Source organism: Emys orbicularis, chromosome 18 (genome assembly GCF_028017835.1).
Source record: "Emys orbicularis isolate rEmyOrb1 chromosome 18, rEmyOrb1.hap1, whole genome shotgun sequence".
NCBI lineage: Eukaryota > Metazoa > Chordata > Testudines > Emydidae > Emys > Emys orbicularis.
In genome coordinates, this window is record NC_088700.1 from 7,998,793 (window position 1) to 8,014,455 (window position 15,663).

Below are 15,663 nucleotides of genomic sequence, written 5' to 3' on the forward strand. Positions count from 1 at the left end.
TCCCAAAGGACAAAGAAAACAGAGCCATATTGTCATACCTTCTTCATGCCTCATCATTCTCCTTTGGTGAGAAACAATGCTTACATCTGCACAATAAAATCCTTTAAAATTGATAAAGCGGTATGCATATAAAGAGAGAGAATACACAACAGGGTAACTAGACAGCCAGGAGCCACTCCTTGAGTCACAGCCACATTTAGCATATGGTTATCTTGAAGGCTTGGGCAAAACTTTGCCTGGTCCCCTTGAGTTGCTTTAGATAAAGGGCAGCATCAGTGGGGATGCCATTCTTACTAGTCTGCTAAAGCTGGTAGATGTGAGTGTGCTGCATACACGGGCATGTACAGAAAACAGACTTCTTACTGAGTTCCCAAATTCCCATTGACTTCAATGATGCCAGGATTTCACCTTCCTGATTAAAATGAGCAAACAAAACAGCCAATAATTTTGGCCATGACTAGCCTTCCTCCAGAGATGCATACACCAAAACTGCACTGGAATTCCCTATTGCTGTGCAATAGTTCTTCATGCTGGTAGTGTGATGCACTAAGGAGGAAAAGTAGAATTTATTCTCAGCGTTCTAGGTGGAAGAACAGATAGACGTGCTGAGAAAACTGACCATTGAGCTAATCAACTGTAGTGTTAAATATTTTCCTCTGATGAAAAGGATGAATCCTATTCAAATTAAAACATGTGATATCACAGACCTCGAATAGCTTTACAATGTAATCAGAGCACAGACATTTTAAAATTTGGGAAGTAATGAGAGAAAGAGAGAGAACATGGACAGTTTCCATAAAAGTCCAGCAAAGAGCTGTCCAAAGAAATAGACTCTCTTTCCCCTCTTAAGTGGCAAAGGCTAGATCAGAAGTGTAGATCATTGGAGCTACAGAGGGAGTATGACCATTGGGACTGCATGGAAACCAACTGGTCTGACTTTGCATCTTTTTCTCCATTTTCCTATACTATAAAAGCACGTGCCAACAATATGATAATTTCTTACTTGTGTTATTCTGTTGATACAAAGATGACCTCAGCAAATTTTTACCACTTTAGAGTGGAAGTTGAAATGTCCTAATCAGAAGTCAATACTCACTTACCTGATCCTGCAGCTCTTACACATGCAAATTTTCCATTGATTTAAGTGCAAGTTATAGAAGTGTAAGAGCTGAAGGATTGCTCTCAATGTATCTGTTTGCTGGTGTCTTCTCTATGCATGACATAGGGTGACGGGGGGAGGGGAGGGAGAAAGAGAGAGAAAGAAGCAGAATGGGTGGCCTTCCTGCAAATCATCATTAGACTGATCTGTCCTGCTCAAAAAGGTGTTGATTCCCATAGACCTTCCCGTGTAGTTGAAGAAACACAAACCGTTGGAATAAAACATGTGGCAACATCTCCTCAGCTACACAGAAGGGTTTAGATGAACCAACCAGCGAGACAGACTCAGGACTAATGATCTACCCAAGGTTTCCAGCTACTTACAGTTTCACCTCTCTGTCCGGGGTGACCGGGCAATCCATCCTTCCCTGGTGGACCCTAAAGAAGAAAAAAAGAACCACAAGGAATTTGAACAGGTTTCCAATAGTACCCTGCTAAATTGTACCATAGTGGTTGGTGTGTGTATAGCAGTACCAACGCTCTCCGCCGGATGGAATCAGATCTGCTCATGTGTTTGGACCCAATCCTCCAAAATGCTGAGTATCCTCAACTCCCATTTATTTCAATGGGATTTGGGCTCATTCAGAGCCTTGCAAAAGCTGGCCCTTTTTCACAGACCCTCCAAAGATGATGAAACCAATGGAGAGTCTTCCTTTCGATCAAAAGGTGGAGAATAATCCTGACTCCACCAGAGGCAAGGAAATCAACCCCCAAAAGAGCTTCTCTGGGCACATCGCTGTTGAAGGAGTAAAGGTGATGCAAAGAGAGGGCTGATGGTTTTTAAACATTATTGAGTCCTTAGGGAGTGGATTGTATATTACTAGCAGCATCTTGTTTGGTTAGTTAAAATCCCAAGCTGTTGTGCTATTAACACGGGTGCCTCGCAAATGCCTTTCGTTGGGTATGTAACCACTGGTCAGTGAAGAAGCTAAGACTGAATTGGTGAAGGTGATAGCAGCTGGATGGAAAACGCCCAGCATATTTCTTTGCTCATTCTGGAAGTGGTGTTACTTACAGGGGGGCCTTTTGGTCCAGGAAATCCAGTTGGTCCTTGAGGTCCTGGCGGTCCCTGGGATGCAAAACAATCCAGTAAAAGTGCATTAGACGTAACACACATTTTACTGTGAACTAGTTCAGGAGTTTGGAAAGCAAATTGACAAGAGACATGTAGCACTAGCCCTGCAACCAAAGAAACATCAGTAACATGCATGCAGTAACTGAGTAAACTTATCCCTTAACGGGAGTGCATGAATGAATAAATATCTCTGGGCAAAAGTACCAAAGCCTTTGGTCTAACTGGAAAAGAGGTTGTAAATGATATGTGGGTCTTTAGGCCTATTGATCCCCTCCCCCCATTTCTGCAATGAGATCTTTTCCCACCAGGATTGACGTGGAAGGGAGCAGGTACCAAACTCTGTAGCTCAAATACGTTATGAAAAGACTTACTAAAACAAATTGGTCTGATGACTTTAGGGCCATTTCCCTCTGCAACAGTTTAACTGGGGAGTACAGATATTTTCTAAGCTCCAGTAATTCAGCATGTTTACAGGTTTCAGTTTGGCTCTTGCCTTTTTTTTTTGGACATCAACAATTCCCTCCCTGCCCACTCACACACAATGTCAAATGTGGGGGTATGTAACTAAAGAATATAGACATCGTTTTATGTGAGAAAGATGAATGCAATTTTGTTTTGCCCCTGGAAAAGGGACACAGGAATTCTAGAGGTGCCATGTCTCCACAGAACTAGAGCTCAGTTTGGTTAATGGACGACTGTGGATAGCTCTTCTTCCCTCTTCCTTTTCACAATGGGTGACCTTCATCCCTACAGAGTCCGGCACCCTGACTATACACCACTGAAGTCTCACTTCAGCCCTCTATTGGAGGGATAAATGGGATTTAAGTGGTTCCTAGGCTTTGTGCTGGCTGCCTGCACAGGGGTGAATTTCATCCCTTATTTTTAACCAGAATTTCACATTTTTGAATGACTTTTGGTGAGCTGTCCACAGATCCCAGTTTCAGGTAGGTACTGGCAGGACTCAAGGTCAATTTTGTGGTTAAAGATGGCCTGTTCTAGGCATGCTTTTTCTTCTTTGCTCAAGGAACAGCCATTTCAATTGTTTCCGCTGTAGCTACATCTGGATTATCTTACCCTTTCGCCAGGAGGACCAGGGGGCCCATCACCACCAGAGTTGCCCTTTTAAGAATAAATAAAACACGGTATTAACAATCATTTCAGCCACTTCACACAAAGCTCCTAAATGGCACCAGGCGAAATGGGGCCATCACTCAGCTTCTGTCCCTGATCCTCCCCACCTCTTTATTAATAATACTGTATTGGAAACAATGGCCTATGACAAATGAGCAACAGACTGATTCACCTCCCCCCGGCTGGCCCCCTCCGAACCCTCGCATTTCTGAATACAAATATAGAATAGATAATGTCAGTGGGCTTAGGAGATTTCTACCAGATAATAGTCTCATTCTGTGAGATAAATGCTGCGGCAAAGCCGAGGTACTTATCAAAAATTAATGTTGACACAAAGCCGAGACGTTTATTTTTAAAGCAGCCAGTGCTGCTGCGACAATGTTTCATTACAAAGGCTTTATTTCCATTATGCCGAGTGATTGATATTGACTTAATCAGTTTATCTAGCGGATTCTGGCACAGCAGAGTGGCTTGCCCACGGTGTAATTGACCCTCCGACTCCTGGTTGGCTTAGAGAACAATGCCTATTGCATGCGCCAGCCAATCGGAGACCATCAATCTTCATAAACAGCACTGTTTTGTTTAAAGAATTATACAGTTGTGGTCATCTGAATCGGTTCCTGTTACCCTACGGTGAAATTTGCTCCTTTGTAGAGAGGCCAGTAAAAGGTCTATGCATCATCTGAAGTTCTACTTAAGTCCTCACAGAAAGGCTTAAGTGGGATTTGGGCTGGTCCTCAGCACGGGGGTGAATCTCACCGTGGGGGAATAAAAGCTCATGAAGGAATTGAGTTCATGCACGAAAGGCACACACTCTTCCCCCACCACATTTTCAGGAGTCCGTAACTATCAAGATACCTTACACCCATTTTACAGTCGTGTGTCGGGTAAGGAGTCAAAGCGTTTAAGACCAGCTGAAGTCTGGGGTCCGGACTAACACTCTGAAGCCTGATTTTGTTGTTAAGGAGTGTTATGCCCACCTCAAGACTGCGAAATAAGGATGCTGGTTTGTTGTTTTTTTAAGAACTTTTATCAGGAAATAACGGACATGACTAGCTGACAAATTCTGCTTATTATGTAAAGAAGCATTAAGTAATAATACTACATAGCACTTCTATTTAGCCTTCTCTCAAATGATTTCAACATGAGTTAATAACACAAATTAATTAAGTCTTCCTATAACCCTGTGAGGCAGGTGAGAATTATTATCCCATTTACAGATGGAGAAATGAAGGCAGTTTACATGACTTGCCCAAGGTCACATTTTTGGGTCGGTGGCAGAGCTGGGAATAGAACCCAGGATTCCTGTCTCATAGTCTCTAACCGGGAGACATTTGGTTGGGTAATGATTGTTAGTTACTCCAGCCTTTCATAGTGGAACATTTTCTCAGGAGGAAAGGAATATGGATAGTACGGGACCAGGAATTTTACACACAGCTATTTCTTAAAACACAATGATATTTTCAATTACACTCAAAGGCTCCTAAAACCTACCTTAGGGCCAGGCTTTCCAGTGCTGCCCCTCGGACCTCTTTCACCACGTGGACCCTTAAAAAGACACAAATGAACAAGTCATCAAACGTTCCAGCACTTCCTGCTACACAAGCGCTATTTTGATTCTCAGGCCCTGATCTAGCATAGCACTTAAGCACGTGAGTAACATTAAGCCAATGAGTAGTCCCACTGAAGTCAATGGGAGGACGCATGAGTTCAAATACTTTGCTAGATAGAAACCTTAGCCTGGGCCAAGGAAATCAGGTTTGGCTTTGGTAAAATCTCAGTAGTCAATTTACCAAAGCAAAAGTCAGGCTCTAGGTTCCACTACCCCCAAACCATCAAAATCAACTAAAGAGCCAAATCCTGCTCACTTTATTCACAGGAATAGTTCTAGAGACTTCAATGAAACGGCTCACATGTGTAAAACATGCAGGGTTCGGGTCAGAAGGTTTCAGTGACATACATCTCTATAATGGTTTGGATCTGGGTTCCAATCTACCCGAACCACCGATGTTCATGGGAGGTGAGGGAAAGGAAAAAGAGGAATTACGCTAAAAATATTCCAGTTCTGGCCCATCTCCATTTGACAGACACTGTCGAAAAATCAAGGAGGGAATTAAGCTGGTTCATATCCTCAGCAGATGCAATCAACACAGGTCCACAGAAGACACTGGATGAAAGCCTGGCTCCACTGAAGTAAATGGCAAAACTCCCATTGACTTCCATAGGACCAGAATTTACATCCGTTCAGGACCTGGTGCCAGTGTATGTTTTATATTTTTAAGTGGAGATGAGCCACATTTGGAGACCTGGGTTTCAAACTTTCCTAAAATCTAAGGGTTTGGTTTTGGCTTTGGTTGGCCTTTCAGATGGACAGGAAGCAGTTTGCAAATTTCAGATCTAGATCTATATTTCTAACACCCCCAGTTGCAGGAGTGAGATCTGGGGTTTTGGTTTGGGTCTTCCACTATGGGGAGATTTCTAGACACAAAGGTGCTTAACTCCTAACGGTTTTCACTAGAATTAGGGCACCTACCTAATTCTTCCACCCACATGTATTATCTTAGAAACATGCCGTTGAAAGGTATTGTTAGGAAAAATGCATGATTACCGTTGGACCTCGTTGCCCCCTTGGACCTGATTTGCCAGGCGTACCCTGGAATCAAAGAGAAGAAGTCTGTAACCAATGACACAACATTTATGGCTGTGCTGCAGCATTCATTCAATGGCCGAGCCTGCATGGAATGAACACATCTGTGGGGTCACTGAACAGGAAACAAGCAGAAGATGGGCCCCAGCAGCTTCTGTGACACAATTTCCTTTTGATTTTTGTTTTCAATAAAAGGAAAACAAGGGTTATGCAGAGTGAAACCTCAAATTACATTTATTTGCCTTTTGTGATGTTCGAACAGGCTAGATTGTAATATGAATGCTCTGATGAAACTTGACATGATAATTGGAACTGGCGGGTAGAACATCTGTTTTTCTCCTCTCTAATCTATACTGATGCACAGGGGGGTATTATCTTTCACAGAGGGATACGGTATTTTTTTTTTTTAATCTTCTCCTGCTCAAGAGTCTCTCTTTACATGCCTTACAATGACATAAGGAACAGGTAAATCCAGAGGAACAGCTAATTCTAGAGCTGGTCAAAGAAATGTAAACCTATTTCTACAAAAACCTGTTGATGTCTGAACGTTGTTTTCATTCCAAAGCATTTGAAATGGGTTGATTTGGGGTTGTTTCAAATTGCTTTTCATCAAATTTTTGCTTCTTTTTGCTTTTAAATACTGCAAACATTATCAAATTAGGTATAAAACTTTTTAAATCTACCAATCAAAACATTTCTAATACGCTTTGGTAACACTGTTGATGAAAAAAGGCACTTTTTTGTTTAGAAAAATGTTGACAATTTTTTAAATGAAAAAAGTCATTAAAAAAGGACATTTGTCCATGAAAAAAATTGCAGTCTCTAGGACAGTCAAAGCGAATCCACTTTGGATCAGGCCCCTAGAAAGGATTCTGGCAGAACATGGGGAACAGCAGTTAAATGCCCAGCTGATGAGTCTATATCCTGACCTGATGAGACCACCTTCAGAGGACAGGGGACAGTTTATTCTCCAGGCCTATTCAAGTTTTTGGTCTCTTTACCAACTAGAATGCCAGTTAGTACCAGCTGCAGTCATCTGTCCAAGAAGGACTGATTTCTGTCCACCAATGCATCTCACTCCAGTGAACAGTCACCAGGTGGAAATAAATTGTTGGACTAGATCTGAATGGGTGACCTAGTGTGAAAAACACAGTATCCTGTTACAGGTTCTTGCACCAGACAGTCCCTTTCATGAAATAGCAAATAAACAAAGTTAAAGAATAAGCTTAATTACTTACAGCAGCTATTTCACTGATCGCCTCTTTTCCCTTTGCATCTACTGCATTGCACCTTGAAAGCTTGTATTTTCGCCAGGCAATACTAAACAATGGTGGGCTGCACTGTATAGATGCGTGAAGGCGACAGGTTGATTTAAGTGGATGTGGGTAAGACTTGTGTAGTTAAATATTTAGAAATGACAGCAGCAGCGCTGGAACCCTGACCTAGGCAATTATTTTATGCAACACAAGCCAATTAAGCTGCCCCACATATTCACACGCCTTTCTTCATCTTTGCAGACTTGGTACTAAATAAGTCATTTAAGACACTGTTTTTGCAGCAGTGACACAACAGCAGGCTTATGAGATCTGACAGATGAACTCAGTTTCCCGTAATAGGAGACTATGATTAAATCAGACAGGAAAAAGACAGAGACGGCTGGGTCCTAAATCTAACATCATATAAAACTCCATTACCATGTGCCTAGAAGAAAAGGAGTGGCCTTGTTCTTTCTCTCTGAAATCCATGTTCTGGCTAATGTCAAGTGATCAACAAAACAGCAGTGGGTTGAATGTTCTTATTTTGGACCAGTGGTCCAATATTATAACTGGGCATAACATTCAGAAGGCAGAGAATGAGTGACATTTCTCCCATGTTGGCATTATAGGTGCTTAAATTACTGCTTGTGGTTTTCTGCCCAAAATCCACCACTTACAAATCTTGACTTTACTTATTTGGCATTTATTAACCATCAGAACAGGTGTTAGAGCATGTTTGGAGTCAGTTTGTTTTTAAGTCTACTAAAATGAGCCATGTCGTATTCTGCTTGTCATAAATTCACTTTTCCTAGAATGATCATCACAGTAACACTTCAACAACAACAAAAATGAAGAAATTTTCCTGGCTGGCTTCTCTTTAAATACAGTGGGCTAAATTCAGACATGGTATAAGTGGGTGCATACATCCCCATTGCCGACTATCCCATATGATCCTTTGTTAAAACTGTTGAAGTTATAAACAATTTTTGCACTGCTTTTCGCTATGGCTAATCATTTATACTACACTGTGTATTGGTATTGCTATTACTAATCATTTATATAGCACTGTAAAGGCACACCGGCCAAGTTTTTCAAATATGTATGCCCAAAACAATCCACCTAGAACAAGATTATTATTTAGGTACCTTTAGACATGGGTTTCAGAAGTGCTGAGGACCTACAGCTCCTATTGGATGAGGATAATCTGCTAGGACTTCTTGTTCCCCCTACTGAGAGCTGTGGGGACTCACTGACTCTGAAAATCAGCAAAGGTGGGTGGAAATTTTTCGATTAGACTTTTTTTGTTGAAACCGAAATTTTCCCCAGAAACATAACAGTTCAAGAGAACTTTCACTGAGAAGATTTCTGAGGTCCAGGATGGAATTTCTGGTCCACGAGAGAGACCACAATAGCCTGGTGTTTAGGGAACTCAGTCGAGAGGGGAAAGACTCAGATTTAAGTCCCTGCTCCAAATCAAGCAAATGGGAACTTGACCCATCGATTGCCTACCTCGCGGGTGCATACTCTAACCACTAAGCTATTAGCTATCCTGGAGCACATCTTTCTTGCAAAATATTTTAAAATGTCATAATTTCATTCTACATCAAAACAAAAACAAATCCAAAAACCTCAACCTTTTCTGCACAAACAGAATTGTTGTTTTCCAGCCAGCCCTATAAATCAAGCCACTTATTTGGGTGTCTAAATATGGATTTATGGTGAGATTTTCACACTGCCTAAGGGAGTCAGTGAATCAACTTCTACTGGCTTTCAACGGGAGTAGGAGACAACGGTTTTAAGTGCTTTAGAAAAATCCCACCCTTTGGTGGCCAAATTGGAACATGGTGCTGGTCAGTGAGTCTAATCCCCTGAATCAGGCAGCATCATGTGAATAGAGGTTTGCAGCCACCAAGACAACTGAAATCCAAACTCAGAGCACGTTTGTAGAAACAAGCCCTTGTTGAAACATCTGTGCTTCTCTCCAGACCACTCAAGATCTTAATAAATGTATTTATTTGTATCATTTATAATTTGTTTAGTACAGGAGTGAACACAGGACCTGGCTGTGAACTGAACAGTAATAAAGACAGCGCCAGCCCCAAGCACTTCCAATCTGTGTGTTATTAGAATTTATGATTTGTGGTAGCCCCTAAAAGCTACCGCTGAAATTGTGCTAGATGCTGTACATGCACAGAGTCAGACACATTCACGGCCCCAATGAGATTACAATCCAAACAGACAAGGCTGGGGAAAAGGCAGCATTATTATTCCCATTTTATGCATGGGGAAAATGAGGCATGAAGAGTTTAAATGACTTGCCCAATGTCACAGAGGAAGTCTGTGGCAGAACCAGGTATCAAACCCAGATCTCCCAAGTCCCAAACCATAAAAACCATCTTTTTCCTCAATACCAGCTGAAATAGTCTCTAACTCAAGGCTAGAAACCAGGCTACCCTGAGAAATCCAGGTATTTTAGAAGGTTGTTTGCTTGTCTGTTGTGATTATTCTAAACTCGTTTCTTTTGCGTACCAAGGAAGCAGTGATTTGAATGAGGAGAGTGCTGGGGGGGGCGGGGGGCTGTCAGAGGAATAGCAGAGTCAGGGGACAGCTGAGAGGAAGCTGCAGAGATGGGAGTACCGGAAAGGAACACATGGGGTTTCCAGGCTGGAATCACTGGTGGAGCACATGGACCTGTTGACTAATGTGACTTTTTTTCTTAAGAGGCATTGATTTTTCATTTGTTCTGAGTGAGCTTGATTCCAAATCCGTTTGGTCCATTGGGAAGGATGGAGATACAAATAAATGCTACGGTGTATGTTTTAGTCCCTGTGCTTGCTCTCTTTGAAATGCCAGCCTTTCTTCTTGAATAACAAGGCAGCCTCCCATTCCTTTAACAAAATCAGCTCAAGGTCTTTCCCAAAAGAGATGGATTTAGGCCCTATTTGCTAAACTGATTAGTAGTACAATTGCACATCATTATTCAGTGGGTTTGACCTAGACCTCTCTGAAACATTGCTTCTTACTGAAGCTCAAAGGAAATGTATCTGCCATACAAAACAGATCTTAGATGAAGCTACTGTCTAATGAGCATGCTGCCTGCTATATGCACTTGTCAAAACTATCAATATATTTAACATGCTAGAGCTAAAGGAATTCATAAGAAGTCAAAGGTCCTTTTTTCTGAAGCTTTCATGGTACTGTTGTATAGTTTAAACAGTTAGGAGAGGTCTCTCAAGGCCTGAAAGCTTTCACATCTCTGTATGTTTTCAACAGCATTGGAATTTAGCGGTCGGCAAAGGGGGTCAGAGAGGTATGCAGATTCTGCAGTTGGTGCTTATATGTTTCATGTGCCTTTTTTTTTTTTTTTAATGACTCAAGAAGCCATTTGGGGTAGCTTAAATAATGAGAGTTGGAAAGACTATTTCAGTCCTTGGATGATGGAAATACCATAGATAGTTGCCAGAGGCAAATTCAAATAATAAATACATAGAAAATCATGAAAATCAAATAAAAAATCAATTTGGATTTATTCCAATTTACCTGTGAGCTACACCCAAATGCAACGGTCTAATAGGAAAGGAAATCTGTCATTTACATTACTATTCCCTTGTCACTGGTGCTGGGGGTCTTTTTTCAACCACACAGGGTTCAGGGAAGCTATAAATATCATCATTATTGAGCCCAGCAAATACTGAATATATTTTACCAGAGATGCTTTCTTAGAGCAGTGCTCCTAGTTTTGATTTCACGTACTCCATGTTCTGTTGTTATTTTAATCAATAAACCAACGTCTTCCTTGGGAGCTGATTATTTTGAGTCAAGCTGACTGAAAAACACCAAAACCCGTGAAAATTTTCAGCGGTGTTTCACAAATGCATCCAGCTGTAATTTTGAGGAACCCAGCAGTTCTGGATGTACATTAGGCTGTTTCATATAAAGAACAGATTTGGCAACAAGTGCACCGCTCCTCACAATACGTACACACGTTAAGGGATAGAACTAGCTTTAACTGCTGAACAGTTTGTAAAGATGGTTTAAAAGGACGAACTGAATGCAGGGCAAATAATAGATGGTGTGGCGATATAGCCAAAAAAGTGACCATGTAAAAACAGCCTCTTTTTACTTAACAGAGTTGATCCCAGTAGGTGGAATTCACCCCAGTATGAAGCCTACAAACTATTTAAGTTCCATTTAAATGCTTCTTGAAGGCTTATGTGGGCATAGGCCTTGGGCTGGCTTTCCTGCATATAGCAATCACCCCTTGTCTCTTCAGAGTCCTAGCTACCCTTTTTACTGCTGTCTGCCCTGTAGAGCCAAGTAGCCATGGAAGGGTATCGATATCAGATTTGTTAGCGAAGTTTCAAACACAAACTCTTAGTACTGGTGATGACGTGTTGGCCGGGTTGACTGCAGCTTAACTTTCCCATACCAGGAGGAGTTTCAACTACAGAAGCCATCTCTTTTTTTAACGTGTAAATTGAACAGCTCAGATCTGAATCACTCTTCAGAGCACAAACTACCACCTTTTTTTAAACAGGCCTCAGTTTTGCACATTCATTTCCTCCTTTTCATGGACGATGAGTCAGGAGAGTTTAGATCTCCCCTCCTGGCCACTCCTTCCTTGGCCCTTTCAGTGTTTATATAGTCAGATTTCAACCTGAACCATCATAGGTCTTGAAATATGTCTTCCCGCCTTTTGAAAGAGCTCATCCAATTTGACAGTAATGCAAAAAAGGTGGAGCTGGAGATCATTTCTGGAGCACTGGGGGAAAAAAAACCCTTCAGCTCTGTCTAAACCGAAAGTTATCAGAGCGCTGGAGATAATTGGGTGGTGCTTGCACTGCTGGCTTGGTCCAACTCCACATTGCATGAAAAGTGACCGTAAAAAGTTTGTGAACCCAGCAATCCCATTGGAACTCCTGGTGGAATAAAATTAGCAAACGAAACTAAGGGGGCCCAGATCCTCAGCTGGTGTAAACAGGCTTGGCTTCCTGCAACTACCATGCTGCTGTGTCAATTTACACCAGCTCAGGATTCTGGCCCTGGGATTTTCTTTTTGCATTTCAGATAGGCGGCTTGGTAATTACAGGGCCACGCTGACTTCTCGCCTGTCAGGAGAGCCACCTTATTCACGCCTCCCCCCGTCCCAGTACAGCCGAGTGGCTCAGCAACTGAGTCCCTGCCAAAGCGGGGTGGGAGGGAAAAGGAGACAGATTTGTAGTTCGCAATCAGGAGATGAAAATTACTCAGTGGAAGAAAAGAATAAAAAATCCCTCAAAGATATAAACTAAAATTAGGTGGCACAATATTAACGCTGTGCAACGTGATTTATATTCTCTGCACTCCTATTCAACATGCCTGTTAAAAGTAATTTGTATTTAAATGAGAATAAAAGGGAAAGTAATGCTAGTCACTTTCCTAAACGTCCCCCCTCCCCCACCCCTGCCCTTCGTCACTGTGACAGATCCGCTGCACAGAATGACTTTCTACTTGTTTTCTGAATCATCTAACCCACGCTTGTGTTGCATTAAATAAACCCTTTATGTTAGCTAGCCAATGCCCTGATACTCCTTCATTACAAGTGATGGGCAAACATCTAGAGGCTTAGAAATCCGGGTGCATCGGGCTTGCAGGTGAGACACCCACATTTTAAGGATCTGATTTTGAGCTCACTTGCTGAGTTGTAAATCTGAGATCGCTCCATTGAGTAAAGGGAAGATTGTATTAGAGTTGCTCCAGATTCATGCCAGTCTAACTGATCTAGCTCCAGAAGCTTATCTGAACCATTGAACACCTCTTCTGCATAATCAGACTGAGAAATGGGCTCCTCGATCAGCTTTCCCATTTCTGTTTGGGTCAGGAATGCCATGTGCTGTTTCTGTTTACAAATAAGAGTGTAAGCATTTGTACCACACTAACACAAGTGGGTTCTAGTCGGGATCAATGCCTTTGGGCTTTATGAAAATATAAATGATAAATAATAACAGCAGCTCCCACACAGGAATCAGGAAGTGCAGAGGCACCGGAAAATTAAAAATATATTTAAAAAAACCTTTCAACTCTGAATTTTGAACTTAAAATTAGGCTCCTGCTGCTCCATACTGCATCGGAACAGATTCGCCCATCTCTAATAATTACTGTTAATTAAAAAGTTCCTCATGCCCTAAGCGGCATCTCATGGTTTGGGAAGGCTCAAGATTCAGAAAAAGCTCTTAGACTAGCCCGAGGGAGAAATATCCAGCGTTTAATTGACAAGCTGCTGTCTGCACTGTTAGTTGCCCTGTTACTGGAATCCCTCTCTCTCAATAGCTGAACTCAAGATCCTTTCTCTACTTTCGGCGCTTGATGTTCCCAGAGTCAATTTTGATATCTTCATAGTGGCTTTCATCTCTTAGACTGAACCGGTGAGAGAGAAGAGGGTGTTCTTTGGTTTGCCATGGATAGGTGAGCTTCTCGTGACTGCAGAGAGGGTAACCTCCTCTTATGATCAGCTTTCAGTATGACACTATTTCCCTACTCACAGTGTACGTGCAGGTCTCTTGGTTTCTGTAGGAAAACCTAGGAAGAGACTCCAAGGAAGCTGCCCAAGGGTTATTAACACTCAGCTTTAAAACGGATCTTCTCAGCTACGGTTATGTCTACACTACGAGCTAGGGAGGTGATTCCCCCTGCTTGTGTACACATACTCACACCAGCTCTCATCGAGCTAGCGTGAGTGTAAATAGCTCGTAGCCCTGGGGGTGTCAGCAGAGGCCTGGCCTACCCGTGCTGAGTACAAACACACTGGAAGCTGGTGCACTCAGCACCAGCCATAGCTACACTGCTATTTATACTCGTGCTCAGTCAGTAAGAGCGAGAACGTGTGCACACGAGCAGGGGAATGCGACACAGCCTTAGCCACCAGAGGGAATGCAGTATCCATCTGGCAAATGAGCTCAGCTTTGCTCCATGCAACAAAGGTTCTTTGCCACACTCTATGCGGAGTCCATTCAGAAGGGCCAGTTTTCACTTGCCAGACATCTCTACCAGGTGGGCCTGGAGATTCTGAATGGCACAAGCCTTTCATGGATGGAGCATAGAATAGGCCAAAGTCAGCCCTGGTGAAAGCAGGCACAACTCCCCTGGAGTCAATGGAATTACAGCAGCACTGAATTTATCCCAGTGTGTGTCCTGCTATGACATCACATTTATGATCAATTGTGACCAAAGGGGACTTCATCGCCAGGATTGAGGGGGCATGAGACAGAGAAGGCTCTGACTGCACCGGACTGGGCTAATGCATGTGAATATGTAAGGAATGACCTTGCTTAACATTTAGACACTGTAAATTTCCTAGGCAGCTGGTTTGTTGTGCCAGACACGTCCTGTTAGTGGCATGGAAATAGAATGAAAGGGGATTATGTCTGAGGACGTTGGGTGGCTGAGAGACAGGAGTCTTTTCTTTTCTTACTGAAAACTCCCAAGCTGGGTAATACAATGGCTCCGTCTGAGCTGACAAAGATTAATCTGGTTTTCATTAATGACTTTAGACCTTTTCGATGCTACGTTATCTAGCAGATATCTGGATTTCATTTTCTGCTTGTCCTCCAGCTCTGATCCTGTGAGCTCATTCATGGATACTGTGTTTTCTCATGCTCTTTGCTCGATAGCATCGTTGATTGGAATAATCTCTTCAAGGGTTTATCTCAAAGTTCACTGGGTTTTGTGTGAAAATCAGCAAAGCAGCCAAACAAAATGGCTCTTACCCTTCCACCCTTCTCTCCGTTGGCTCCTGGGAATCCTGGGAATCCAATTGAACCCTGGGGGGAAATAAATGAGAGAAGAGGGTACAATGAGCTGAAATTGGCACTGTTCTGGTCTACTATTTTAGAATGAGGGCCAGATCCTCAGCTGGTGTAATCTGGTGTAGCTCCATTGATTACGATGGGACTATGCAGATTTAATGGGCATCGGCTTCTGCAGTTACACAGGCTCATATTCGGCTGGGCTTGGGTGACAAATGGCTGGGCCACCCACTTATGGCCATGCCCCTGGTAGGAAAGCTCACATCCATACTCCTCCCTCAGCCCCCTGTGGTCTTACGGATACCTTCTTGTGCTTACATGCCAGCTAGAACGTGGCCCTCGGTATATAAAGTAGGGGCATGAATATGGGACAATACTGCACACTGGCTTAATATGGTTAAGAAGTGGAACATGTTTTCAAATGAGTTGGTCCAATGAGTTGGGTTCCTTACCCAGAGGGACATCATTGCAGGGTACCACAATAGTGATCACCTAGCTCTACCATTTTTAAAGCACTTCAGTGACTTGTGAGCCTAAGCCCCATTTTCAAAAGTCACTCCCGCATTTAGGAGCCTACATCTGATTCAAAGCCAACAGGACTTGCGTTCAGAA

The 15,663-nt window shown here is 42.6% G+C and overlaps 1 protein-coding gene across 2 annotated transcripts in view; it reads right to left on the reverse strand.

Annotated features, from left to right (window-relative positions):
• The window catches only part of COL5A1 (collagen type V alpha 1 chain), a 241,082-nt gene that overhangs the window by 41,545 nt on the left and 183,874 nt on the right, over positions 1 to 15,663 (reverse strand). For both annotated transcript variants that reach the window (XM_065418816.1, XM_065418815.1), the window contains exons 32-37: positions 15,013 to 15,066; positions 5,973 to 6,017; positions 4,859 to 4,912; positions 3,308 to 3,352; positions 2,174 to 2,227; positions 1,483 to 1,536 (exon numbers count right to left, since the gene is read on the reverse strand). In XM_065418816.1, coding sequence (XP_065274888.1) covers positions 1,483 to 1,536; positions 2,174 to 2,227; positions 3,308 to 3,352; positions 4,859 to 4,912; positions 5,973 to 6,017; positions 15,013 to 15,066 — 306 coding nt within the window. The remainder of the gene's footprint in view (positions 1 to 1,482; positions 1,537 to 2,173; positions 2,228 to 3,307; positions 3,353 to 4,858; positions 4,913 to 5,972; positions 6,018 to 15,012; positions 15,067 to 15,663) is intronic.